Raw genomic sequence first — 27,499 nt, forward strand, 5'->3', positions numbered from 1 at the left:
GGGTGTAGTTTGGTCACTCTTTGATGGCCCAGTAATCAGATGTAGCTGTTACAAGATTGTCAGACAGGTCCTACACCAAATACTGAGCAGCCAAGAGCACTGTGTCTGCTGGGTCTCTGCCTCTGCTCTGGTCAGGGCTGGCGATGAGCAGAGGAACTTCTCCTGGGAAAAGATGTGGCTGGGGGAAGGGAAGGGGATGGTTGGGGACAAGTTGTCAGTGTTTCATCTTGGAAGTCCCATCCAAACATCAGTGTCTGGTGGCACTGGGGTCTTCTCCATGTCTGGTACATGGTGGGCTTCCATCCCTGTGCAACACGTGTCCCTGATTTTGTCTCTCCTGAGCAAAGGGATGCCCTCGTGCCCTGTGGCTAGTCAGGGTTTCACTTGTGCCTCCTCCTCGGTGCCAGCTGTGGGCTGACCTGCACACATGGTCCCAGGGGCACCAATGGCCTGAGCATCTGCAGCATGGCCTCATCTTTCCTTGCACGTGTGCGCCATCACCTGGTGCAGGAGCTCAGCTTCCCCCAGCAGCAGGAAAGGAGCGGGGCTCAGCGGGGCTGGAGGGGCTGCAGGGCTGGAGGTCCCTGTGCAGTGGGGTCAGGCCCAGTGTGGTGCAGAGGACGGCACAGGGGTGGTGAGTGCAATGACAGAGCCCAGCAGTGCCCCTCTGGGTGCCTCAGTGAGGCACCACACCTGGCCATATCCAGCAGGTGCCAGGGTCTCCCACTGATAGGAAACATGTCCATGGGGACCTGGACGGCCACAGTCCTGGAGCTCCCATGCTGCACAGAGTGATGTGGCCCCTACGCTGCCAGCCTGGGGGCCCTGGCTGTGCAGTGCTCTGCCAAGGCTGCCTCTGTGGTGCTGCTTTTAGTACAACAAGATCCAGTGTCTGAATTGCCTTGTCCCAAACCGGGACACCAGTGCTGGTGTCACACAGCAGGCACAGTCCCCCAAGCACCCTATGTCAGCCATTGAGCTTCTGCTGTCTGATTCATTCAGAGTCGCCTCTAGTGTGAGGAACAAGAGAGAAAGGAGAAATGCTCCACTGATCCACTTACTGCAGGGAAAGCCAGTGGAGGACAGCAGGCTTAATTTTGAGAACTCCTCCATGTCAGCATTTCAACTCATTCCAGGGAGCCTCAGGGATGGATTTGCTGAATCCCCAGGGCGTTGGTGCCATTAGCCCCACTGCACTGCTGTTCCCTTGGGATCCCTCTGTCTGAGTTCACCCATCTCTGAGCTGCACGGGGCTGCAGCCCCTCTTTGTTCCATCATTGCTGGGGTGCAGCAGCCAAACAAGGTCTGCCAGGCATTTCTCCTCCAGCCAAAAACTTTAATTCCAAAGGAGGGAGCTTTTTCCCCCAAGGCATGTTCCTGCTGTGATTTATCTGCACAAAGGCCAGGGTTTGCCTCTTCAGCTGTGTTGGTTTTGCAGCAGCAGGAGAACTGCCTTTTCTGTCTGGTGAGTTAGAGGTTTGTTTTGATATTTTTTCTTCCTAACTGAGACAGTGGTTTCTGAAAAAAGCAGCTCCCCTAAAGCACCTCTACCCTTGTTGGTTATACAGGATAAACACATCCCCTGTCACTAAATCCCCTGCTGGCTCTGGAGAGGATTTGGAAACCATCCCCCCTGTGTAAGGAGGCACTGGAAAGATGACAGATATTCCCTGTGATATTTGGAAAAGCAAGTCATTGTGGCACACATACCTAGGGGGCTCAGCTTCTATCTCCTATCCCATTCCCTACAAGTCCCACCTGCCCCATGCTAAGGTTTCATGTCATGGACACTGAAACTCCCATCCCTCCACCATCCCCACTGCCTCACTCTGTTTCCCAGTCACTAAGACCTGTCACACACTGGGACAGGTCACCAAAGAGGTCACCACCCCTGGTGTGCTCCTGCTCTCTTGCAAGATGATTTATGGGACATTTCCAGACCTCACTCTCCCAGTGCATGCTGGGACCGTCCAGGACATTCCTCCTCATCTTCCTGCCTTCATGAGCCAAGGAAGAACCACATGCCAATGTGTGTGCCTGAGCACATATGTGTGCATCGAGGAGGGAAGGGGATTTCACAGGTGTTGAAAATTCAGGAGTAAAATTAAAGAAATTTGCAAAAAAACTTCTCTGAGCTGTACTTCAGGACCCTGGCAGAGGAGGAGAAATGTGAGGAGAAGATGGTGGGAAGGAGATTCCCAGGGATCACCCCAACCCTCTCCCTCCCACGTGTCTTGAAGTGAGGTTGTGTGGTTGAATCATCACTGTCTGGAGTGCAGAGATCCCGGGGACAGGGATAACCTCATGCACGTACATACGTATGTGCATCCCTGGCAACTCGCTCTCCTCCTCTCTGGTGAGAGAGAAGGTGAGACCAGGCAGAGACCACACCTAAATTCTGCTTCCTCTGCAACCCTCCCTTTCCTCATCTTGCTCCCAGACACGGGCCAGGACACAGAGCCAGCTGGGTCCCACAGCGGAACTTACCGCCGTGCTTGCCCTCCCTTTCCTTTTGTTTTTTCCTCTCCTCCTTTCACTGCCAGAGGAAGAGTGAGAAAGTCCATCACTCACACACACTGCTCTTTGCACTAAACTGCTCAAGGAATTCTTCTCCTGACATTTTTGAGAAGAGGAGCACTCAGTGCTGAGTGAGTCTGTGAGTGCTGGCTTTAAATCATCATCTCCTGTGGATTACAACAGCTGGATGAGAAGATAAAGCTTTTCTTCTCCTTTTTTCTTTCCCTTTCCTTCCTTTTCACTTTTCCTCTTGAAGTCAGAGCAGTTCCCAGCCAGGAGGCATGATGCTGGTGGGAGTCCTGTGCAGCCTCCTGCTCCTCTGCCTGGTTGAGGAGGGCACAAGCAAAGTCAGAAGATACTACATCGCTGCAGTGGAAACCACCTGGGACTACACACACAGCAACCTGCTGTCCGTGCTGCGAGTGCCTGCAGGGTAAAGCTCTTTCTGTTGCAACTCTAGAGCCCTGCTCTGGGTGTTCTCCCACCCTGGCTTGGGCTGCACTGTGGGCTTGGGTCCAGGCAAGTGCATGGGGGCAAAGTGGCAGGGTGGGTGCCCTGAGCTGCTAGTGCAGCTGGGAAGGGGTGGTGTGATGGGGAGTCACCATGTGCAACCCCTGATGGGAGACAGGTGGAATTGAAATAGGGAGAGAGGAAGAAAGAGATACACACTGCTCTGCACTACTGTTCTGCCTTGCTTTACATTAATGTCATTTGTCTGTGACCCTTTAAGGTCTGTGTTAGGAACCAAGAGCTGCTTTTCCAGCCTGTGTTTTCTGTTCTGCTCTGCATCTTGGGAGCTTTGGGGAAATGTGAGGGGAGATGGGGATATGTGCCTCTGGGTCTGGGGACTGCAGAGGAAGGTTGGCTGTGACCCTCTCAGAGCAGCACAGGCTTTGGACTGTGTCTGCTTATGGTAGAATCCAGTTTTAGTTCTTTACATCTTTGTGTACATTACATTGCTGGGGCTGAAATTTTTCCTTAATGATATGAAAATAATTTGTAGTGTTTGGGCAAAGAATGGTGTTTGTGCCCAGTAACAAGAGGGAGGAAGGCACGGTGGTTTTGCCTGTGTACTTTGGAGTAGGAAGGAAAAGTGGCTGTTGCATTGCTCAGGCATCAGGATGATGTCTGGAGACACAGCTGGCTGGGACACACGTGGATGTGAATGGGCTGTTCTGTGCTCAGCATGGGGAGTGGAGCTGGATGGCTACATCCCCTGTGGATCAAACTGTGCCCGTTCCCTCTGCCCTGCTTCCACCCCCTTTCCCAGACTGTTCTGGGGCAATATCAGCCCATGGCTTCACCTCAGACCTGTCTAGAGCAGTGATGAGCTGTGGTCAGGCACTGGAAACCAGGCTCTAGGGATAAGCCAGGTCAGCCTGACCATAGTCACTGTGTCTGAGTTACGTTGGTTTTCCCCCTCTTTGGTTACTTCAGTAGGAAAATTGCACCCCCAATTTTACTAATCCCCGTTATCCTGCTTTCACTGACATTACACCAACTTCACTCACTCTGCTAATTCAGCCCTGTGGCTTTCCATTTCAGCAGTGGCTTTAATGATGCACTCAAGCACTGTTTCTGACCCAGGAGTGACTCAGGAACCTGACTCTGCCAGGGGATGAGCAGAAATCTGAGGTCACTTGTCCTTCTATAGAACAGAGGAAGATAACTTTGGCTTTCTCAGAGGGACTTAGTGGTGTGCTACACCTCAGAGAGACAGAGTATTCCTGGGCAGTGCAGTTGCTGGGGAAGCCACTTTGGGAAACAGGGCTTGCTCCTCATGGCCTTTTCCCTGGCCCTGTAGACTTAGCCCAGTTCCCCAAAACGTGGGGAGAGCACAGAAAACCAGCCAGGCTGGGGAGAAGGGACATGCAGAAATGAGCCAGGAAAGCACCAAAGGAGCAGAGCTGTCACTGGAGCTGGGTTGTTTCCAAGCTGTGTGTGGAGCTTCTGCTCCATCTGTTCTTCCTCAGTGTCTGAGTATCTCATGGCAGCTCCCAAATGTGCATCTCCAGGCAGGACCTCCAAAACCCTTGTATGTATGAAGTGGGTTTTCTGGCATGTTTGTAGAAAGTTCTGTCAAATTAATGGGCTATGGCACACCAACCCAGGGCTGCTTATGCCTTCCCTATGATTTCAGTTTCTCTCCCTCCCAAACACAGCCCTGTCAGCAGGATCGGAGCCAGAACCAACATGTCCTACAACAGTCCCAGGGATCTCAGCTCAGACTTGGGGCTCGTGGACACGTAGCAGCCTATTCCTGAGCACCTCGCAGTGCAGGATGTCTCCCAGTTCCAAGAGATGAACAGATAGTGTGGCTAACAATGCTGACCCAAGGAGCCAGAAACTTATCTCCTTGCCTCAGCTTCAGCTGCCCTTTGGGAAGGAAGTTCACGAGGACCCCAAGTGCAGAGGACTGGCCAGAAGCATTTGGATCAAATGTCCCTGTGCTGAACTCTGCCTCCTCATCCGCTGTGGGCTCTGCCATGCCAGCTGGGACCCAGCACTGAGCTCTGTTGTCGCTGAGTCTCCTCCCAGCCATGTCCCTGCATGCCAGCAAAATCCCTCTGGCTCCAGAGAGTTTCTGCCTTATTTACTGCAGAATTAGCAGGACCAGACCCTCATATCTCACAGATGCATTTTCAAATCTAGGCTTTCTGCGAGTTAGAGATTAAGGCAAAGCTTCCCTTCAGTGCACAGCTGAGTGCCAGCAATCCTGCAGCATGGCTACCTCCCAGTGTGGGAACACACTGGAGAGCAAAGCTGGGTCCAGACCCTACTGTCATCGAGCCAGGAAGGATAATGGTTCATAGGCAAAGTCAGCTGAGTGCAGTGGCACTACTCACTGTGGCCATGGTCTGCTGGGGGCTTCCTGCCAGCTGGAATGTGGGGTTATAGCTGTGGTGGGAAAGGCAGTACCTGAATGCATGTGGGGTTTTTGTGGGCATCCACCCTGGTCTGCCTCTGGAGAGGGTGGACCTCACTCCCCTCACAGCACCCTCCAGCTGCAAGTGGCTTCTAGCCAGTGGTGTGGGGTGTGTGTCGACCTTTCCTAAGTTTGAATCACTCTGTCTCCTTCCTCTTCCGCTTGAGGAAGAGTTGCAAGGGGAAGCACGACTTGAATGAAGGCTTAGTCAGAGCAGGAGAGCCCTCTCTGCTTCTTAAGTGGGAAGAAAATACCACCTGGCTTTTGTTCCAAACAAAACAAGGCTGGAAGCAGTCTCCCTGGTTACTGGCAATGGTCTCAGTCCTGAGGCTAAGTCAGCCTCTCAAATCCTTGAACAAATTCATGGCTTTGCTATCCTGATAAATGTGCTGGATTCCTTCTGGAAAATGAATTTGTTAAGCTGCTTACAAATAGAAAGTGGCCAGCAGAGATGAATGGGATGTAAAATACATTCAAAGCTCTTTTATCTTCCTGCTGGGAAGTGTATTTTTAGAGGCTGGATGTAAATCCCAGTTTGGGCAGAAAAGAAACGAATGTGGGAATGTTGCTCAGACAGAGTAATGTGCCACAACCTGCCATGCAACCCAGTACAGTCTCCTTCCTGGGGGAAGCTGGGCAGGATGTTATAGTTACATATGATGAGACGTGTCTGCCACGCCTGCAGGTGGTGGGGATGGGGTGGTAGGTGGCTGCAGGGCACAGGCCACCATGGCACTGCTATTGCAGCACTCCCAGTGCTCTGTGTCTCTGCTGCCAGGGAAGCACAAAGCTGGACAAGACATGAGGCAGGAGACTGGCAGCAGTGCTGCAGTTGGGTATGGCGTTGTGCCTCCTGCCTTGGTGTTTCTTCCATCATGACTAACACCATGACATTAATCACTGCCATGTTCTCATGGGTGAGCTGAGCAAACACTTCCAATCACACCTGGGAGCTGTCAGGAAATGCAAAGGACACAATAGGGTGAGCAATCCCTGGGGCTGGCATGGCACAGGCAAGCTGGCAAGAAGGGGAGGAAGAGGATGGCTGTTGCTGGATGGGACTGTGCAATCATCCTTGGCTTTTCCTTCCTACTGCAGCATTTCAGGGCACGTGAGCCCACGGCCCCCCACACCTGGTGTCCCTCCTCGGTACAGGAAAGCTGTGTTTGTGGAGTACCCTGATGCCCTGTTCATACAACCCAAGCTCAAGCCAGCATGGATGGGTAAGAAGCACCTGCAGCGTGGTGAGCCCTCTCTCTCCTTGACAGCAACAAAACTCATCCTGGGTTGGGTGCTGGCAGCTCCTCAGCCAGAAATAGAAAAGTCCCAGTGTGGCAGAGCTCCTGGGGATGCAGAGAGCCTTGCTGGAGCTGGAGCAGCTGCCGTGCTACATGAGGGAAAATGGCTAATTGTCCAGGTGGAAAGTCAGGACTCTTTGGGCCTCCTGGCAGGGTGTGAGCTGCCTGACCCCAGCTGCCTGACCTTGTTGTCTTCCCTCCTACAGGTCTGCTGGGCCCTACCATCCGAGCAGAAGTCTATGACACCGTGGTCATCACATTTAAAAACCTGGCCTCCCGCCCGTACAACCTCCACGCCGTTGGCGTGTCCTACTGGAAGGCATCAGAGGGTAAGACAGGCAATGGCCACATGCTGCAAACAAACCTGTATCAGGTACAGAGGTAACACATAGCCTAATCAGGAGGCTGGATGTTTAGGGCCAGGAAGACTGTGTTGTCCATCGGGGCAGGTGGTGGATCCACAGCCCAACAAGTGAGTCTCTGGCACAGCTCTGCTCACTGCCCTGAGACAAACCACTGCCTGTGGGAGCCATTCTGGCTGCAGGGCTGGGGTGAAGAGGGGCTGTGCTCTGGGTTGGAGAAAGGCACTTCTATAGCCACGGTGTGATGGGATGAACCTTCATGGATATCTGGCTATTTCTTTGGTTTTAGGTGCAGGGTATGAGGATGAGACCAGCCAGACAGAGAAGGAGGGTGACAGGGTGGATCCCGGTAAGACACACACATATATCTGGGAAATCCAGGAAAACCAGGGCCCAACCAATGATGACCCAGACTGCTTGACCCACTCCTACTCCTCCAACACCAACAGTGTGAAGGACATCAACTCTGGTTTGATTGGAGCTCTGCTTGTGTGCCGACCTGGTAAGGACAGCACAGAATGGGGACAGGTCACATGTAATTGTGAGTTGAAAAGCAGAAAAATCACAGATGCCTTTCTAAGGCTCAACATGACAGTAGAGTCAGTAAGCTGTACTCAACAAATATATTTAGGGCTTCAGTCCTTTCCAGTGAAGAAACCAAACACATTTTGGATTTCCCTGCTGGAGAGAAATGTTTTGCTTCTTTCCTTCACAGGGTTTTAGATCACAGATGAAATTTTGAACCTTATCTATCCATGAGGTGAATTGCTATGGAGGCATAAATGCTTGTCTTTCCTTCAGAGCTTCACCAAGCTGTGATCATTCAGTGTCAGCCAGGCTGCTTTGTCAAACAGGATTTTGTCAGAAGAAATGGTGGGAATTTTATATCAGCCAGGGTTAAGGATCAGGCAGGACACCTGTGACACTGTGTGGTCTCCAGTACCTATGCCTGCTCTCCTTCCTTTCTTCCTTCAATGAGCATGGAAGTGATGAAATCCTGACTGTTATTACTTACTGGGCACAAGAGATGTGACTGGAGTAAAACTGGTCATCCCTGGTTGAGACACATCCTGGAGGTCGCTGTCCAGACCCTTCAGTAGTCACTGGAAATGAACAGGCACGAGTCACCTCCTCCCAGGGCACTGTCTGCAGTCTCCAATTACTCACCAGGAGCAGTCTCTGCTGAGCAAAGTCTAAGGGAAGGCAGCACAAACTGACCTTTCCATGCCTCCTGGGGGCAGCTGTGGGTCAGCCGTGGGTTTTTGGGGCTAGCAAGGCTGGAAACAGGGCTGTGGAAGTTGTGAGACGTGACAGAAGCAAACCACAGCCTGGCCTTGATTTACCAGTTCTTGGAGGGCACAAAGGGAATTTCCTGGGGAGACAGGCATGGTGCTTGCTGACCTTTAAAGAGATCCATCCCATTGCAACTTGCAGGGACCCTGATGAGCAATGGGAATGAGGACGTGCAGAATGAGTTTGTGCTGCTCTTCGCAGTGTTTGATGAAGGTAACTACTGACTGACCCTGAATTCACACTGGGGCATTTGCTTTGGCATTGGTGTGAGCACAGCTGCTCAGCACCTACACCTCCTCCCAAGGGTCTGAGACCCCAGCCAAGGCAGTACTGCCATTTATTCTCTTCCCCAAGTGCAAGGAGCTTGAAGGCCCCCCAGCTCTGCCATCCCACACCCTGCCCTTGTTCCCATCACACAGGTTAAAGCTGCAGGGAAGTCATGCCCTGTCACATGCAGTGGTCACCACCATATCCACGCAGAGCCCTTTATCTTTGAAATTTTCTCTGAAATGCTCTCCAGTGAAAGCTGACTGCATCCTCCTCTCTTCACAGGGAAAAGCTGGTACTCTGATCCCGGCTCCCAGGCAGCTCCTCAGCCCCACAACAGGACAGAGCTGCACACCATCAATGGCTACATCAATGGCTCACTGCCTGGTGAGTCCTGGTGTGCCAGGGACAGGGATGGAGGGCATGGCAGGTGCTTGGAGCAGGGGTGCAGCCACATCTGTGACCTGCAGGCACCTTGTGAAAGGGGGTGAGAAGGAGCACCGAGAGGAGTTTCCAGGTCTTAGGCTGGGTCCATCTCATAGGGAATATTACATCTCAGCTCCTTGATCTGCCTTGTCCGTTTACAGTGGAGTAGGGGCTGTTTCCAGCTGTCTGTGTTGCCACACCTCTTTGGAGGTCTCAAGGGGTAGTGCTGGTAGCAGAGTTTCATCTTTTGTGGCCCTGTGAACAAGGCTGAAGGTAACACTGAGGGGAAAATTCAGCTCTCACTAAAACACCTCTGTAGGATTTCAGGAATAGAACCACAGAATCATCTAGGTTGGAAAAGTCCAACCATGGACCTAACACTGCCAAGTCTACCACTAAACCATGTCCCTAAAGTGCCATATATACATATCTTTTAAGTACCTGGGTAGCCTGTTCCAGTGTTTGACAACCCTTTTAGTGAAGACATTTTTCCTAATATCTGACATAAATCTCCCCTGGTACAACTTGAGGTTGTTTCCTCCTATTTCTACGGCACTATATTTCCTCCCTTGCTACCTGGGAGAAGAGACTGACTCCCACCTCACTACAGTCTCCTTTCTGGGAGTGACAAGGTCTTCCCTCAGCCTCTTCTTCTTTGCTCTGGAGAGCAAAAGAAAAGGCTGGATTTGGTCTCAGGGATCATAAAAGTTGGTATTTTCTGGTATTCTTCAGACAATAGGTCCAGAGTTGACTGAGAGTGAAGAATCTCCAAGGAAAATTGGGAAACACTGTCAGGAGAGTCATTACCATCAGCAGCCTTAGTGAACCACTTCTTGAAACCTTCCACATGGGTCTGGCCATTCTCCAATAAAAGACAAAGGCAAAAGCAAACTCCCCTGAGTTCTCTGTCCTGGTGGATCTATGGAGCTTAAGATCTGAGCCACTGGTTCTGCACAGGGGCTTTTCCCTGGAGAAGATATCCATCTCCACTCAGCACAGCCCTCTCTGGATGAGACACCTGGCCTGAGAGGTGTCTGATGGAGAGCTGGAAACAGAGAGCTGGAAATGGAGAGCTGAGGGCCTCAGGGTGGAACCTCCACCCAGTTTCCTCTCCAGGGAAAGGACTGGGATCTGTTCCAGTCACCTTTGCCCTCAGTGCCAAAAACAAGTGCTTGACTCTGTATTTGCCTTTTTTTTGGCTTCAGCTTCCAGGAACTTGCTAGATACAGAGCCCTTCAGCACGCACCAGTTTCTCCCCAGGAAAATATTTTTACAATGCAGTCAAATTCTTTCCCATTTCCTAAGCACATTGAGCTATTTGAGTGTCTCTGGGGAAGGAATTTTCTCCAGCTCTCAAATAATTCTGCTGACCTCTCTCTGCCCTTTGTGGTATTTCAGCTACTGCTGGGGATGTGCTGGAGCTCTGCCCCAGATGTAATGTTTTAATATCAGGTTTGCCAGTGTTATGAACAGACAAATGGTTCTAATTTCCAGCTCCCAATTTCCCTATTTATAGAGTCAAAGAGCATATCTATCTCTTTTGCCACTGCCTCCCACTGTGAGCTCCTACCAGAACACCTCCCAAGGCCCTTGCCAAAGTCCCCCAGTCTAGTTTTTTCTGATGAGGGATGATGAGATTTGTGCCTCTGTATTGCTCAGACAGTCCATGTTCATGTGTGAGCAGCTTGAAGCCAACATCTTGCAGGGCATGGGACTCTCCTCAGCTGTGTCAGACTCTGAGTACACGATACCAAGAGTGGGAACAAGAGGTGCTGACACAGTGCTGACTCCTGGGTGCTTTCCTTGTCTCCTGGCAGGTCTCACACTGTGCCTTAAGAAGCATGTCCACTGGCATGTGATTGGGCTGGGCTCTGGGCCGGAAGTCCACTCCATCTTCTTTGAAGGCCACACATTCCTGGTGAGAGGCCACCGTCTCAGCAGCCTAGAAATCTCCCCTGCCACTTATCTCACAGCCCAGACCATGCCAGGAACAGCTGGCTGGTTTCGGATGTTCTGCCAGATACTGTCCCATCAGCAAGGTAACCTTATTGTACAAGAGCTTGGGGGAAAAGGAGTTCAAGGGATGGCCCAGGCTCAGGGTTCTTTGTGGTGCCACAGCCCCAAGGCCCCTCCTGCTCACAGTGTTACATCCACCTGCAATCTGGTCCATGACCTGATGGCCTGAGTTTATCCATGTGATGGCTCTGGAACCATGGGGACAGTAGTGGAGAGGATCTCTCCCAACCAGAGCCTGGGGAATGCATGCCTGTAGTGGAGTGTCACTGTGACCCTTTCTGCCTGGCCTGTCCAAACCCAGCTGGCATGGAGGCCCTTGTGAAGGTGGAGGAGTGTCCTGAGGAACGCATGTTGAAGATGGGGATGCTGTCAGACTACATGGATTACTCTGAAGAAGAGGAGGAACCTTATCATGTGATCCAAGTGCGCTCCTTTGCCAAAGATAAGCCTGTGACCTGGACTTACTACATTGCAGCTGAGGAAATGGACTGGGACTATGCCCCTGTGAAGCCAGTGTCTCTGGACAGGTGAGAGTGGACATGTGTGCCTGTGAGGCTGCTCCTCAAGGCAGCCCTGCCACCTCTTCCCCTTTTGCCCAGAAATTTATTTTCCTTCTGCCCAACCTGGACAGTTTTGTTCTTCCTTATTGACACTAACAGTATGGATACAGGACAAGGATGGTTTTGGGGAAGGCAAGATCTGGCTTTCCTCCATTTTACTAAATGCCCTTGCGCAGACCTCTCTCCAGGTCATTTGTCTCTCTGTCACGCAGGTCTCTGGGGTCAGTCCCTTCTGAGCAGGCAGCAACTCCTGGTGACTTTCTCACCCATTACTCAGGAGGCCCTGCACATCTAGGACATGGCCACAGCCCCAGAGTGTGGGTTTCCTTTCCCTTTCTGGAAGGACCTGCTCTGGATGGCAAAGTCAATCAGCCCCTGCTGCTGCTTCATTTTTGGAGGGAGATGTGATGCAAGTGCAATATCTTGGCAGAAGCCCCTCAGCACTGCATGGCCACTGCCACACAGTTCCAACATCACTCTGCTGGCACAGGCTCTGTGGGCTGGAGTTGGCTTGTTACTGGGGTCACCAGTTTCTGCCCTAGATGGGGATCCTTGTCAGCAGCCTCTGGAGCAAGACATGCAGGGCAGAAATTCCCCCTTGCAGCCACTTGCTGGGTAAGCCAGAGGTAAATTCTCTTGACTTTAGAGCTGTCCTGGCTCCTGGGAAGGAGATGGGATGCTCAAGAGAAGGCAGCTGCCCTGCTACCCTATGCCCACATACTGGGGCTGTTCCCTGACAGGAACAACCTGCCCTGCTCTCAGCTCTCACCATCACCACTTCCCTCCAAGACTGGGCAGTGTCAGCCAAAGGCTGCTACTGTGCAATCTAACAGCGCATTGAAGGAGCACTGAATAATTTGAAACGTTTTTCCCCAGCATGCCTGTTGTGACTGCAGGGGTGGCTGTCCCCACCATGCACTGGCAGTCCCTGGAAAGCTGTTCATGTCCTTGAATGATGAAAGTCTTGCTCTATTCCTGACAGTGCCCCTCATGTGGCTGTTTGCTTTTGCCTGCAGAAACATCACAAGCCTGTACCTGGAGCCTGGCCCTCAGCGCATCGGTTCAAAGTATAAGAAAGTGATGTTTGTGGAGTATGAAGATGCAACCTTCAAAAAACGCAAAGTGTCAAATCAACTGGACAAGGGAATTCTGGGGCCTGTCATTAAGGGAGAGGTTGGAGATGAGTTTAAGGTAAGAGAGATACTGCTTTCCACAAAGAGGGGCTGTAAGGGCAAAGCTTGATGCTGTTCCTACTGACAGCTCTTGGTTTGTGGCTAATGTCTGACAAAAGTTCTTGAGGTGCTTTCTCATGTTTGGTAATGTCCAAAGCTCACCAGAAAGGCAGATGTTATTGACAGCTAAACCTAAATTACTCTCAGTAAGATCAGCAGAGATGCACAGGATATGACCCAGTCTCTTTGATTTGACTTCATTGCAAGTGTCTTAGGATTTTTGTGAATTGATCCATTACATGTGCCATCCAGCACCTTCCTCTGAGGCAGGAGTGTCCTCTCATCCTCCACTCTTCTCCATCTGTTTGCTGTTACCTCCAGTATTGGGGACTGTCACTTGTGTCCCCCCAAGTACCACTACTGACCACTTGCCTTATTGGTGCTAGGAGGAAATGGATGGTTTCCATGATGTTCACATTTCTGTGCCCTTCCTGGGGTTTCCTGTGCAGCTGTGGGAATGTGGCAGAGCTATTTAGAGAAATGAACGAAGGGCTTCATGCAGTTTAGTGGGGAGCACTTGGAAGCTGTTGACTGCTGTGCATATTTAGTGTCCTGGTCCTCTGAGGGCCTCTGGACTGATGGACCTCTTCTGGTCATATGGACCTCTTCTGACTCATATGTATAGTAAGACTAAAGACAGCAAGTTTCTCTTTAATAAACCTGATAATTTCGTACTCTCCCTAAAAATGGACAACTCCCAGAAAAATGGACAGTATAGACTCATCCATAGAGAAATATTCTTTTATTCTGACTTCATGGTCCCAGACATGTCTGTGCTCCTCCCGGCTGATCAGTGACAGGTAGCCAGTCCCAGAGCACTCCTGCCCTGTGAGAGCAGCCTCACAGCATTCAGAAAACATTAAACATTCCTGCTGGCTGTCCCCCTTTCAGATTGTGTTCAGGAATCTGGCAAGCCGACCCTACAACATCTACCCTCATGGCCTCGCCAGTGTAAGGCCATACTACGCCGTGAAACCCTCTCAAGGTAAGGCAGGCCATGAGAATTTGGGACATCCCTTGGCCACTGCCATTTTTCTGGGCCAGGAGAGCTTCCTGCAGCTTGTGGGAAGACTCTCCATCCTCCTCTATTTCCAGGGTGTCATTTTGACCAGATCACCTTTCCAAACATGCCACCCTGGGAGGGGCGTGGGTGGTTCACTATGCAGCTTGTGTGCTCAGGAAGCCTTTCTGAGCTCTTTTAAAAAGGGGGATCACCCCTTGCAGGAGCAGCACAGATTTAACTGGTCTGCTCTTGGGTTGTGTGTTGCCAGTTAAAGATGTGAAGGACATTCCTATCCCCCCTGGCCAGTCCTTCACCTACAGCTGGAGTCTCACCACGGAGGATGGCCCCACGCAGGCAGACCCTCGCTGCCTCACCCGCTTCTACTACAGCTCCATCGACCCAGTTCGAGACACAGCCTCAGGACTAATTGGGCCCCTCCTGATCTGCTTCAAGAAGTCCATGGATCAAAGGGGAAATCAGGTGGGTCTTCCCTTTGCTGCCTCAACTGCCAGGCTGAAAGGCTGGAATAAATGTGGTGGGCGAAATATGTGGGTAAACCCAAATTTATCTCTCCTGATCTCTTCAACCCTACCATCAGTTCCAATGCCTCTGCCTTCCCCATCCTCCCCTGTATGCTCCCTTTTCTCTGGTGAAATAATGGTAAACTGTTTCCCATGCACCCAGGCTAAGACCTGACAGCTACAGTGGGCCCCAGGCATGCTTTGATCAGATAAAGAATAATTTCTTCCCTGTCCTTTCCAGATAATGTCAGACAACACGAGGTTGGTGCTGTTTTCAGTCTTTGATGAGAACCTCAGCTGGTACTTGGAGGAGAACATCAGGAGATTCTGCTCTGACCCGGCCCATGTGGATACCCAGGACCCCCAGTTTTATGCCTCCAATGTGATGCACAGTGAGTACTGGGCCAGGAGCTCCCTGCAAAGCCCCAGCACACACAGGCTCATCCCTGCCCCAGGAAATGAGCAGGGGACACACAACTGCCCAGCAGCCATGGGGGGAATTGAGTCCTTATGGAATGTTTCACCTCTGCCTTCTTCCAGCTATTAATGGCTTTGTGTTTGACAACCTCCAAACAAAACTCTGCCTGCATGATGTTGTGTACTGGTATGTCCTGAGTGTTGGGGCCCAAACAGATTTCCTCTCCATCTTCTTCTCTGGAAACACATTCAAGCGCAACATGGTCTTTGAGGACGTGCTTACGCTCTTCCCATTTTCTGGAGAAACAGTCTTCATGAGTTTGGAAAAGCCAGGTTAGTAACACAGACTACCTATAAACCACAGGCTATGCTATAAACCATCACAGCAGAGATCAGTGAGCAACTCCAGCCAGTTCTCTGGTACCTGATTGCATTTTGACAGCTCGGAGAGCAAAGCGATGCACAACCTGCTGGAATAGCAAAGTGAGAGGCAAAGATTTTCAGTGATTTCAGATAAGTTAAATTACTGTATTTTACTTCATTAATAGGGTGTGTTAAGGTCACACTTGATGCCAAGCCAGGAGGGTGGCTGCAGTAATGTGAGCCTGGTGGACATTTGCAACCTTGGCTCCAAGCTCGGAGGTCAAGGGGACTGGCAGTGCTGTCCCTGCTGTGGGTTCAGCTGCTGATCACACCATTTACCTCCACACCTTTGCAAGGATGGATGTCAGAGCCACAAATATTTGCTTCAGAGTTCAGTTATATTTCCCCTCACTCAGTATTTTTTCCTTAGCATTTGCAAAAGCAGTGCTGTCAACCATTTCTTCACTCCCAGAGGAAACGAGGATTTTCCATGTGATTGCAAACACTGATATGATGGTCATGAGCACTGCATCCTGAGCCAAGCTGTCAGGGTTCCTCGACACCCCAGGAAGCTTTCTAAAACCCAGCCAAGCACTGCATCCGTTTGAGGTCTGGTTTTTGCCTGCTGCTCAGGAGCAGAGCAGCAGCTCAGCCAGCAGCAGGTGGCAGCCCTCTCCAGTGTCAGAGCCCAGGTGTCACACACCTCACCCACTCTGCGTGCAGGGAACAAACACATTGACCCTCACATCACACTGGATATGGACAAGAGGCAGCCTCTCATTTCTTTCTCCTTCAGTGGGAGAGATGTGGCCACTGTGCTTGGGAGAGGGGTGTATTTGACAGCACTGGTATGTCTTTTGGGAAGGATGCTCATCAGGACTGGCTCTGATATTTCCAGCAACATTGTGAGTCCAGCTGTAAAATACTCCAGGGACTATGAAAACATGAATTCACTACCCAGAGGCTGCCTGAAAACATAGATTGCACTAGCAAGGAAGCAGCATTGGCACAGCATCTCTTCTGATTTCCTAGTGTGATGAGCTGATGATGCCTTCTTGTCCTCTCTTGAGACAGGTGTCTGGACACTGGGGTGCCTGAATCCTGACTTCAGAGACCGAGGGATGCATGCCAAGTTCACAGTCACTCAGTGCCAGTATGAGGGCACTGATGAGGAGGATTATGTGTATGCAGATGAGGATCAGGTTGCCTTTGAATTCCAACCCAGGGGCTTCTCTAAAAGAAAGAGGTGGCACAGGCCATGTGTGAATGAGCAGCTGAACAGCATCTCCTCTTCCAGAAATGAGACTGAGAAGACAAGATTGTGCTTGGCAGAACCCAGTCATGGTGCCCTCCTGAGCAGTGACAGGATTTCTGATCCCTCTTCCAATGGCACATCCACATTTCTAGGACCAATGCCAAATCCGTCTGATATTTCCATGTCTTCTCCAGAGGCAGACTATGATCCAGTGTCCTATGAATCCTTTCTTGAAGATGAAGAATCATCAAAAATCATCAGCCAGGATGAAGCATTTGGAGCTCTCCCACCTGGAGAACCCTCGGTGAGTGTCAGTGGAAGGGTCCATGGTACTGTGAGCTCAGAAGGTCAGCAATGGCTGCACCAAGCCATGCCAGCTCCAGAAGATACTCTGACAGGAATGAAGGCAACAAATATCTCAGAGGTGCAGGAGGCAGTAAAAAGGACAATGGTGCAGCCTGGTGGTAGGGTAGAGATCCTGAAAGCAGAGCCTCAAAAGACAACCACTCATGCAACAAGCCTGTGGGACTCAATTACTGCAAGCAAAGCTGCTCCTCAAGACAGCAAGAGCTCATTTCACCAGAATGACCTGGAGCACAATCTGAGACTTCAAGACATGTCTTTACAGGGTGCTGAGGACAAGTTGCTAAAAGGGGCTGATAAAACACCCTTTAATCTGTACGACTCAGAGGAGACAATCAATATAGAACCAGCTTTAAGTATTGACCAGAACTCTTCCTCCACACCAAATAATTCTTCTGCATCTTCAGATGAGATAGAAGATAACAGGACTTTTCATGCTGTGGTTCACAGTCATACCATAGAAAGCAATTATTCATCAGATGATCTAGATGCTAGGCTGGAAAAAAGGCCTGACAAAGTGATTTCACAAGGCTTTTATGAATCTTTAGAAGAGAAAAATATTTCTTTCTCAGACAAACCTGTACAGGAAGAAATCTTCACAGATGTGAGTAACAACTTGCCTGCAAAAAATGTCACAGAACAAGAAGCCAGTGAACTTGCCAAAGGCACAAGCCTTCTAGACACCACTTTTGCACAGACCAATGACCTTGAGCCTCCTAACTATATAATGACAGAAGAGAGGGATGAAGTAATCTTGGAGGAAGTGTTTCAGGATAATACAGCCACTAAGGAATTATCAGAGCTGGACAGTATTGCCTTTTCTGAATCGAATGTCGTGGTCAATGACACAAGGCCATTTCCAAGTGGTTTCTTACAGAGCCGTGATCAGGTTCTGAGACACAGAGCTCCAGCCACAAGCATGAGTGGCCCTGACTGGAGACCTCGACAAGCCAGGTCACTGGAGAGTAGAGGCCTTGTGCATGGTCTGGGTCTGCCCACCACCAGCTGGCCTGGCAGCAGGAAACCCCTCTCTGATGTTAAGGGAGCCGAGCAGGATCTGGCCAGCCAGACCCCTGAGACAGCAGTGAATAAGAAAGCCCCAAAGGCGTGTGGACCTTATTCCCCTTTATGCAGTGCTCACTTCAAAAAGAGGTCCCTGATATCAAGAGACACCTTGTCTGGGGTGGTGGCGGCCCAGCAAAGTCTGGAAGAAAAATCCAACGTGGTTGAGAGGAGAATACCCCCAGGTAGGGAAGCTCTACAGGCTGATGAGATGTACCCTCAGAGGAGGCCAAGCACAGACAGGGGTGTACAGAGCAGTGAGGGGGTCCAGCACAGTGGACACTCCTTGCCAGCACGAGGAGCAGTGGGGACCGAGGTGCCAGCAGCAGCAAGCAGCCCAGAAATGCAGGTTGCTGCTGAGGATGCAGACCTGCCTTCAAACTGGGACCCAGTGGGGTCAGTGGCATACACAGGGGGCTTGCAAAACCCAGCTTTGGCTGAGCTGCAGCCAGGCAGAACTGCAGTCTGGGAGGCTCCCGGGAGCGAGCAAGCTCAGAGGAGAAGCCAGATGGAGGAGGAGACAAACTCTGTGGAGCAGCTGGGTCAGTTCAGTCCTCAGCCTCAGCAGCTCAAGGCCAATTCCACAGAGGACTATGTGGCTGAGAGAATACCCGGGCAAAGCCCAGAAGAAATGCCTATGAAACCAGCCTTCAGAGAGAACTGTTCACTGTCCCCAAGTAATCCCCCTCACAATCGCAACACTACCAAAAACTTGGCCCAAAATGTGCGAGACAGTCCTCATCGATGTCAAGTGCTTGGTGAGGAAGATGTCCTCAGAGAAACAGAGAAGAGAGGGGCCCAGAGCCTAGGAGAGCCCAAGGGGGATGAGGAAAGCAACAGCACAGCTGGGGAGAGGAACCACATCCCAGGACATAGGGAGGAACTATCTCTGGACAACAGGACCCATTCCAGCCCCTCAGGGTCAAAGGCTGCCAAGTTGGACTATGATGAGTACAGTGACACAGAGCAGACCATGGAGGATTTTGACATCTATGAGGAAGAGGAGCATGACCCACGTTCTTTCCAAGGGGCGGTGCGGCAATACTTCATTGCAGCAGTGGAGGTGATGTGGGAATATGGGAACCAGAGACCCCAGCACTTCCTAAAAGCAACGTAAGTGTGATTGTCCCTCATGTTTTCTTCCTGCACTGCATGGCATGGCTTGATGCATGAGTTGGCACTGCTGGCAGGCAGAATCACAGGTCTATATCTGTACAACCCAGCCAAGCAGCCCAGGGGAAGGATGCTCCCAGCACCTCCCCTCCACCCTGGGGAGTTTTGTAACTCCAGAAACCTTGAGCTTCCTTGCAAGTGGGTCAGGGATGCTCTGGCCTTATGTCACCCCTGCCCTCATCTTATTATGGGGCAGCATCACCTGACTTACCTATCTGCCTTCTCCCCCAGGGACCCCTGGAGCAGCAGGAGGAAGCGTTCCTGGAGGTACCGCAAGGTGGTTTTCCGAGAGTACCTAGATGATGCTTTCACACGGCCAGCACAGCGGGGAGAGCTGGATGAGCACTTGGGCATCCTTGGGCCATACATCAGGGCAGAAGTTGAAGATGTCATCATGGTGAATTGAAAGTTCCCTATAAAACCATAAACTGCCCCATTGCTGTCTGTGCTCATCCAGAGAGAGTGCTGAGGTGGGCCTGCAGGCTCTGCAATGCCTCTGGGTTAGTCTTCAGGGCCTGGGGGCAGGAACTGCCCTGTTGGCCTGTGAATGGCAGCAGACTGGGAGACAGAGCCACCATTCAGAGGAACCTCAGCGGCTGGTGGAATGCGGCAGCAGGAACCTCAGAGTGTTCAGATGCAAAGCCCTGGACCTGAGACAGACACAACCCCTACAACAGCACAGCCTGATCAGCTCCTGGGCTTCATGGGGAGGCTTTTGGGTGAAGGAATTGTAAAAAGCAGGGCTAAGTACAGCTTTTTTAGGTGCTCCATGTGAGGGCAGGCTTAGGCTTCCTGCAATACCAAAGGTACTTCAACACCCACTTAAGAAAAAGATAGAAGGCTCTTCACCAGGCTCAGGAATTGTATGCTTGGAGAAGCTGCCCAGTTTTCAATGAAATCTTCATCAGGATAGATTCAGCACCTTTGGGCTCCAGACACAGTAGTGTAGCTGACCTTGGTCCCACTGAGCAGGAAGAGTGCCTCATCCTGCTGACATGACCAGGATGTGCTTTCTGCTGGGGATCACACTGCACAGCCACAGCTTGTGGTTCACCATGGAGACTGCATGGGGACCAGCTGGGGGTCTGGGCCCCAGCAACTTGCTGCTTCCTTCCCACCAGCTGTCTGGGCCCATCTCCAGGGTACAGGGCACCCCCAGGGCTGCATCCAGCCCCCTCCCACACTACCTTTGCTTTGCCTTCCCTCTGGTGCAGGTTACGTTCAAGAACCTGGCCTCACGACCCTTCTCCTTGCACTCCACACTGACAGCCTACGAGGAGACGGAGGGCACAGTGCAGCAGGGTGGGGTGGTGCAGCCCGGCGGGCTCCGGAAGTACTCCTGGAAAGTGCTGCCCCAGATGGCACCCACCACACAGGAGTTCGACTGCAAGGCCTGGGCTTACTTCTCCAATGTGGACCTGGTAGGTGGGGGCCTGCTCCATTGGGGCACTCCAGGAAGCAGAGGCGGACAGCACGCCTCAGTCCTGCTGTGAGGTCAAAACATTTCCTATAGTGCTGTGCTGAAAGCACACCGTGGTTGTGTAGATTCTCAGGTGTCTAAAACAGTGATGAATCTATGCTAGTACTTTCTCCTCTCCTCTCCTCTCCTCTCCTCTCCTCTCCTCTCCTCTCCTCTCCTCTCCTCTCCTCTCCTCTCCTCTCCTCTCCTCTCCTCTCCTCTCCTCTCCTCTCCTCTCCTCTCCTCTCCTCTCCTCTCCTCTCCTCTCCTCTCCTCTCCTCTCCTCTCCTCTCCTCTCCTCTCCTCTCCTCTCCTCTCCTCCCCTCTCCTCCCCTCTCCTCCCCTCTCCTCCCCTCTCCTCCCCTCTCCTCCCCTCTCCTCCCCTCTCCCCTCTCCCCTCTCTTCACTGGGTTTTCACCCCTTTCCCCGGTGGTCCCAGTTTATGAGACCTGAGGGGAGCCAGTGTTCTGCAGCTCCTTACATCTCTGCAAAATCAGGGATTTGACTCCTGGGCACTATGTTAGTGTAGTCAGGACTATCAGACAGTTGGACAGACACCGTATCTCTTGAAAGCACATGCAAACACCTGCTGCTCAGCCTTTCTTAGCTCAGGGCAGAGTGGGGGTGCCCCAGTGAACCCAGCATGTCCTTCCCACCCTGCACATGCCTCAGAGTGGGAGCTGGGCCAGGGATGCAGACAGATCCACCGCTTTCCTGCCTGCTGTGTCTCTTGCCGGTGTCAGCACTGCCTCCCGCTCTGAGACAAACTCCTATTTCCCGGCTCCCTGGCAGGAGAAGGACCTGCACTCAGGCCTCATTGGGCCACTGATCATCTGCCGCCGTGGGGTGCTGAGTTCCGTGTTCAGGCGGCAGCTGGCTGTGCAGGAGTTCTCCCTGCTCTTCACCATCTTCGATGAGACCAAAAGCTGGTACTTCCCAGAGAACATGGAGAGGAACTGCTTCCCTCCCTGCCGTATCCAGCTGGACAACCCTGACTTTAAGAGAAACCATTCCTTCCATGGTAAGGACTCTTGCCCTTGCCCTTTCCATCCCATAATCTGTATTGGGATGGAAAACCCCTGGAGCCTTGAGCCACTCCTGACCACTGCCTTTCCCAGCCATCAATGGCTATGTGAGCGACACACTGCCCGGGCTGGTGATGGCTCAGCAGCAGCAGGTCCGATGGCATCTCCTGAACATGGGCAGCACTGAGGATATCCACTCTGTCCACTTCCATGGGCATCTGTTCAGCATCAGGACTAGCCAGGAGTATCGCATGGGAGTCTACAACCTTTATCCCGGTGAGAAGCAGCGCAGGCACTGCACACCCCCCACCTGCCAGGGCTTTGTGTCCGTGCCCGAAGGAAATGCCAAGCCTGCAGGGGGGGATACCAAGGAGGGGAATGGTTCTGGAAGAGTCTGGCTCTGCGTTTGCACAGCACTTGGCAATGTGACATCCTGTTACAGACAGTAACTCCCTTCTGCTCTGTTCTTCATTCCTGGCCAGGTGTCTTTGGGACAGTGGAGATGTGGCCCTCACATGCTGGGATCTGGAGGGTAGAATGCAAAGTGGGAGAGCACCAGCAGGCTGGGATGAGTGCCCTCTTCCTTGTGTATGACCCAAGTGAGTGATCCCTTTCAAGCCCTGACTTGCCAGCTGCCGCTGCCACAGCCACGGACAGCATGTATCTGAGCTCCCTCCCCTAGATCTCTCAGCATTTCTCCTGGGTGACCCAAGTGGGATCTTCTGGTTTTTCACTCTGAAAGAAAGTAATGACTTCAGTCCTTGCCACCTTGCACAGCCCAACAGGGAGCACAGAGTCAGGGACACAGTTGAGGTGAAGGCTGGGAGACCAGCCTGCAAATATTTACTCCCAGAGCTCTTGTTTTCCAAAAGTGAGGGTCCCTGGAACCCCCTGTAAAATGCACCTACCCAAGCAAGTGCATGCCCATACTGTCAGTAAGGCACAGTGCCCAGCTGCCTAACCACATGTCAGGAGGTAAACTGAGGCACACAGTGATAACAGGAGGCAGTGAGCAATGTTGCCTGACTGCAGGCTGGTCTGATACAAACAGCCCCAAGAGCAACTGCAGAATCCACTGGAAAACTCGTTTTCTACCCCAGAACAACCCATTTCTAACTCACCATAAGTAAGCACTGGGGGAAGTGGTGTGTGAGAGCAGTATTTTATCACACAGTGACAGTTTCTCTCCTGTTTCTAAAAGAGTATTTAATGTCAGTCAGAAAATGTTACCATAAGTTAAAAATATGCTTAAGATTTCAAATTCACATTTTCCCCAAGAGCATTTGACATGCAGTGGAGATGCCAGGATGTGATAAGTCACTAATAATAATGGTTATTATAAGAGACAAACATCCCTGTGCTCAGCAGACCAGAAGAGAGATATAGAAAGACAGCAGTGTCAGGTAGACTTTCCTTCAGCAATGTGATATTTGTTTTTAAAAGATGCTGCCTAGCAACAAAAAGGCTCAGGAGCAGGACTTGGGTATAAGGAAGAGACACTTTTCAGTGCTGTTGGGACATTAGGACAAGACAATTTGATGTCATGGACTCAGGGGCAGGAGTTTGGCTAGAGGTTGCTGTAGCCAATTCTGGGAACTCTCTGCTGCTGACGTAGGGGTCAGGAGCAGCAACTTTCAGCACCCCTAAAATTCAGGGATGGGTGTGGAGGCATCTGAAATCTATCCCTTAATGTGAGACAAACAAGCCTGTGGGCTCCTGAAGGCTTGAAAACCTCCCTGAGCCTAGAGGTTGCTATCCAGCCTAGGCTTTTCCTTCAAAAGCCTTGTCATCTAATCAACTCTCTGTTTTTCACCCCTCCCTGTTCACTGCAGACTGTCTGGATGCCCTTGGTCTGGCTTCAGGCCGCATTGCAGACTCTCAGATCACAGCGTCAGGGCAGTACGGTGAGTATCTGCAGGGAAGGCAGGTGAGGTCACGGCAGCTTCAGCCAACACAGCTCATGTGCTTGCCTGCCCAAAGTTCTGCTGCGCTGTATCTCTGGTAGAGTCCTTCCTCCATCCATGCCCAAGTCAACATCCCACTTGGGACATGGAGGTGCCTTCCCACATGTCTGGTCCATCACATCAGTGCCCTGCCACCCTGTATGTGGCCTCTAAACATTAAGGTGATGCTCCGGCCCAATTCTGTGGATGGACTTGGCAGCACCAAGGGCCAGCAGCAACCTCTCACCTGTGTTGTCTCCTTGCAGGGCAGTGGGCTCCATACCTGGCCAGGCTGGGTAACACTGGCTCCATCAATGCCTGGAGCACTGACCGCATCAATGCCTCAATCCAGGTAAGAGGGACCCTGTGTCTGGAGGCACCACTGGGGGTGTTGCAAGGCATGCTTTTGGCTGATGCACTGTGCAGGACTCATATGGATAGCCAGTGTCTCCCCAGCTCCATCCTACTGTGTCCCCTTCCCTCTGGGAGGGGGAGCACTGAGACCCTAATGGCAGGTAGTCTGGTCATGGCTGCTGCTGGCCTGGCCCCATATCCATCCTCAGTGCAACAAAAGTATCACATGATGGTCCAGCTACAGCACTGGATTGTGCAAAAATCTCCCAAAGACCAACTGAGAACAACTCACCTGTCCTAACAGCTCCCCCCTGCCCTCTCCCAGATGTTGTCTGACTTGTGCTCTAACAAATGACTGTTTTAATTAGTTTCATAACCAATGCTCAGTTATGTCACAAGGAAATGAGTTTATGGGTCTACAGCTTATTACCTGAACATGGCTTGGGTTTGCCATCAGAAGTGAATCCCTGACTTTCATTCACAGGTAGACCTTCTGCGTCCCATGATTATTCACGGCATTAAAACTCAAGGGGCCCGACAAAAGTTCTCCAGCTTCTACATCTCCCAGTTTGGCATCTACTACAGCCTTGATGGGCAAAGGTGGAAGCCATACAAAGGTGGAAATACCACCAGCACTCGAATGGTAAGGTGAACAGGTCTTCAGGAGAGTGTCCACTCAGAATGGTGTCGCAGGGAGATGAGGATGAGCTCTGTACACAAGGCAGAGATCTCCTGAGCCCCTGAGGTTAGGGCAGGGACAAAGGACATTCAGTGCTTGGTAACTGAATTGCAAATCACAGCTCTGCAAGGGACTTGCTGTCTGTGTTCATCTGTCTCATTTTAAATTGTCTGAGCTACCTCCATCATCCCAGGTGTAACTGTGAGATCCACTGTTTAATGTTATGCTGCATGTTAGTTAAAGCTAGGCATAAGATTCTGCCTGAGTATCTCTTTTGACCCTAAAATTGCCAAATTTGCTTTCTAAAAACATTGTGTAGATGCAGATGATTTGGACAATCTGTAGTTATTAGAAAAAACCACAACCTAAATTTGCATAAGCTGATCATTCCATTGGGAGAAAAAGAGTATCCAGAAAAGCCTCCATTGTGTACATCAGCTATGGCTAAAACTTTACCCAGGTTCAAATGTTCCAGGACTGGCTTTTTTTCCTTCTTTTTCTCCCCTTGATTTGGTGAAAATACAAAACTAAGTTCCTTTGTACAGACCATAAATTTATCCTCTTCCTCTTTCTCAGCGGCTCACCCTGATTTAGCCCAGTCACACTTCTTTGGCCTGAATCACAACTCTGATCATTTTCCTAAGCTGCTCTTGCTTTTAAGGATGGTGATAAGATACAGAAGTGCCAGACAGGATTGTTCTTCTCCCCAGAAATTCCTATCCTGTCTAGCTCTCTTTCCACTGATACAACACGACTTCTCTTCCCTTTCTCTACAGATGTTCCTTGCAAATGTGGATGCAACTGGAGTGAAGGAAAATCGCTTCAACCCTCCGATCGTGGCCCGGTACATCCGCGTTAACCCCACTCACTACACCATCCGCGCCACGCTGCGCATGGAGCTCATCGGCTGCGACCTCAACAGTGCGTCCCACCTCCAGGCACCGGCCCCAAAGCTGGGGGCTGATCCAGTGGGGTGCTGAGCACCAGCTCCATGTGTTTCAGGATTTCCAGGCAGTTAGGGAGAGGAGAGGAGGAGATTGGAGATGTTGTTGAGACATTGAGGGAACAAAGCTGGAAAATTTCATTAAGGTTTTACGGATAGCAATATCAGAGGGAGAGTCTGGGGCCAGCTCTCACCATGACTGTTTCATGAAGTACCAGAAACTTCCATCACAGATAAGCTGATAGCTGAGGAGCTCCTGCCTCAGTCTGGGAGAGCAGGGAACAAGCAGAGACACATGGTACTCACTTTTCCTCTGGTTTTGCCACTTCAAGCTGAGAGTGCTCTGGTCAACAGTGTGGAAATGGTGCTCTGGAACCCTTTCTTTGGCCTTGCACACAGGAGGACTCTGTAACAGCTAAAAGCAGCAGTGGCTGTGCTATCATCCCATGCCCCAAACCTGCCAACCTGCTCTGAAGCAGCTGTGCACAGGCAAACCTGATCACACCTGTGGCAGGGTGTCCCCCTGCCAGGTATTCTTGTTCTTTGCCTGGAAACAGGTTCTCCTCATGTCTCCTTACACAACAAATTCTTCACATTCCTCCTAGATAAAATCTCCAAGGACAAAAGGTGGGACTAGTTGCAGGGGTAGTTTGGCCAGAGACCTGCAGCACACAGGGGCCCCAAGCAGTGCAGGGAAAGTGCATGGAGAGTGTCTGAAGCAGCGAGCAGGCAGGAGGCATCTCCATGATGGCTCTGCTACGCCCCCGACCAGCATTGCTACTCTCTTCCAGGCTGCTCCATGCCCCTAGGAATGCAGAGCAGAAGGATCCCTGACCAGCACATCTCTGCATCCTCCTACAGCTCCAATGCCTTCTCCAGCTGGACACCCTCCTTGGCCCGCCTGAACCTTCAGGGGAGGATCAACGCATGGAGGCCAAAGGTAGCCATGCAAGGAGATACCGAGACAGGCAGCTGGGACCCAGCAGGCAGGTTGGGTGCTTGCAACCTTTCCTAGTCAGGGCTGTGTGGGAAGTGTGGAGAGCCATGTGCACCATGCAAGCTGCCCACTCACAAGCAGCAGAGTTGCCACACTGATTTGGCACCCAGCAGCTCCAGCCAGATATCTGGTAGGGCAGGGGAAGCACAGGGAGGACCAGCTTGGCTTCAGCTGCAATGAGAGTGTCTTTCTCATTGCTGCTGAAAGGTTGAAGCCATTCTGTCCTTCCCCAGAGCAACAGCCCCCAAGAGTGGCTGCAGGTGGACTTCCAAGTAACCAAGAAGGTGACTGCAATCATAACCCAAGGTGCCAAAGCTGTGTTCACCCACATGTTTGTGAAGGAGTTTGCTGTCTCCATCAGTCAGAATGGCGTGCACTGGAGCCCAGTCCTGCAAGATGGCACAGAAAAGGTAGGCGGACCTGCTCCATCACCATCTCTGGGGCAGAAGCACAGCCCTTGGCATCAAACATGACTTTTTTTTCAAGAGCAGTGAGCCAGGCTGTGCTTTTTTCTCCCTTAAAGCATTCCAGGGGGTGTTTGTCTGGGTTGATCATACCCTCACTCTACCAGCAAAGGAAGCACATCCCTGGTTTCTCTGTCCTCTCCAGATTTTCAAGGCAAACCGAGACTATACAAGCACAGTGACGAACACCCTGGAGCCGCCCCTCTTTGCCCGCTATGTGAGGATACACCCGCGGCAGTGGCACAACCACATTGCCCTGCGAATAGAGTTCCTTGGCTGTGACACTCAGCAGGAATACTGATGGCTGTGGTGCTAGCTCAGGGATCCACATCCCACCAGACACTGAACTCCACCAGGGCTGGAGACAGCCCTCCAGGGTCCTGCTGCTGGGGAAGAGAAGGGCTGCAGAGCTCGTTATCTGCCTTTTCCTGTCTCTCATCTGCTGGATGCCATATACTCAGGTATAATGCTAAAGAATTAAACAGTAATTTTCCAGTATCTCCCTTCACTTATTTCTGTCCTCCAGCCCTTGGAGTCCCCGGGGGCTCAGTCAGCACTAACAGCAGCGAGTAATTAATTAG

At 51.4% G+C, this 27,499-nt stretch overlaps 1 protein-coding gene across 2 annotated transcripts; it reads left to right on the forward strand.

Moving 5' to 3' along the window:
- The first annotated feature begins 2,559 nt into the window (after positions 1-2,559).
- On the forward strand, positions 2,560-27,499 carry F8 (coagulation factor VIII). 2 transcript variants are annotated; one of them, XM_071569512.1, is made up of 27 exons: positions 2,560-2,656; positions 2,774-2,950; positions 6,542-6,666; positions 6,948-7,070; positions 7,393-7,605; positions 8,538-8,609; positions 8,949-9,050; positions 10,907-11,128; positions 11,407-11,632; positions 12,682-12,856; positions 13,789-13,882; positions 14,169-14,380; positions 14,663-14,813; positions 14,962-15,171; positions 16,276-18,994; positions 19,286-19,451; positions 20,269-20,475; positions 21,306-21,534; positions 21,632-21,814; positions 22,021-22,137; positions 23,371-23,442; positions 23,748-23,833; positions 24,320-24,478; positions 25,291-25,435; positions 26,249-26,397; positions 26,688-26,864; positions 27,064-27,499. In XM_071569512.1, the coding sequence occupies exons 2-27, from the start codon at positions 2,799-2,801 to the stop codon at positions 27,217-27,219; spliced, it is 6,642 nt and encodes a 2,213-aa protein (XP_071425613.1). In that variant the 5' UTR covers positions 2,560-2,656; positions 2,774-2,798; the 3' UTR covers positions 27,220-27,499. The 2 variants fall into 2 exon arrangements, with proteins under 2 accessions (XP_071425613.1, XP_071425614.1); XM_071569513.1 differs by lacking the exons at positions 21,306-21,534; positions 21,632-21,814; positions 22,021-22,137; ... (2 more) ...; positions 26,688-26,864; positions 27,064-27,499 and having other exon boundaries at positions 24,320-24,401.

The sequence above is a fragment of the Pithys albifrons genome, chromosome 14, assembly GCF_047495875.1.
Source record: "Pithys albifrons albifrons isolate INPA30051 chromosome 14, PitAlb_v1, whole genome shotgun sequence".
NCBI lineage: Eukaryota > Metazoa > Chordata > Aves > Passeriformes > Thamnophilidae > Pithys > Pithys albifrons.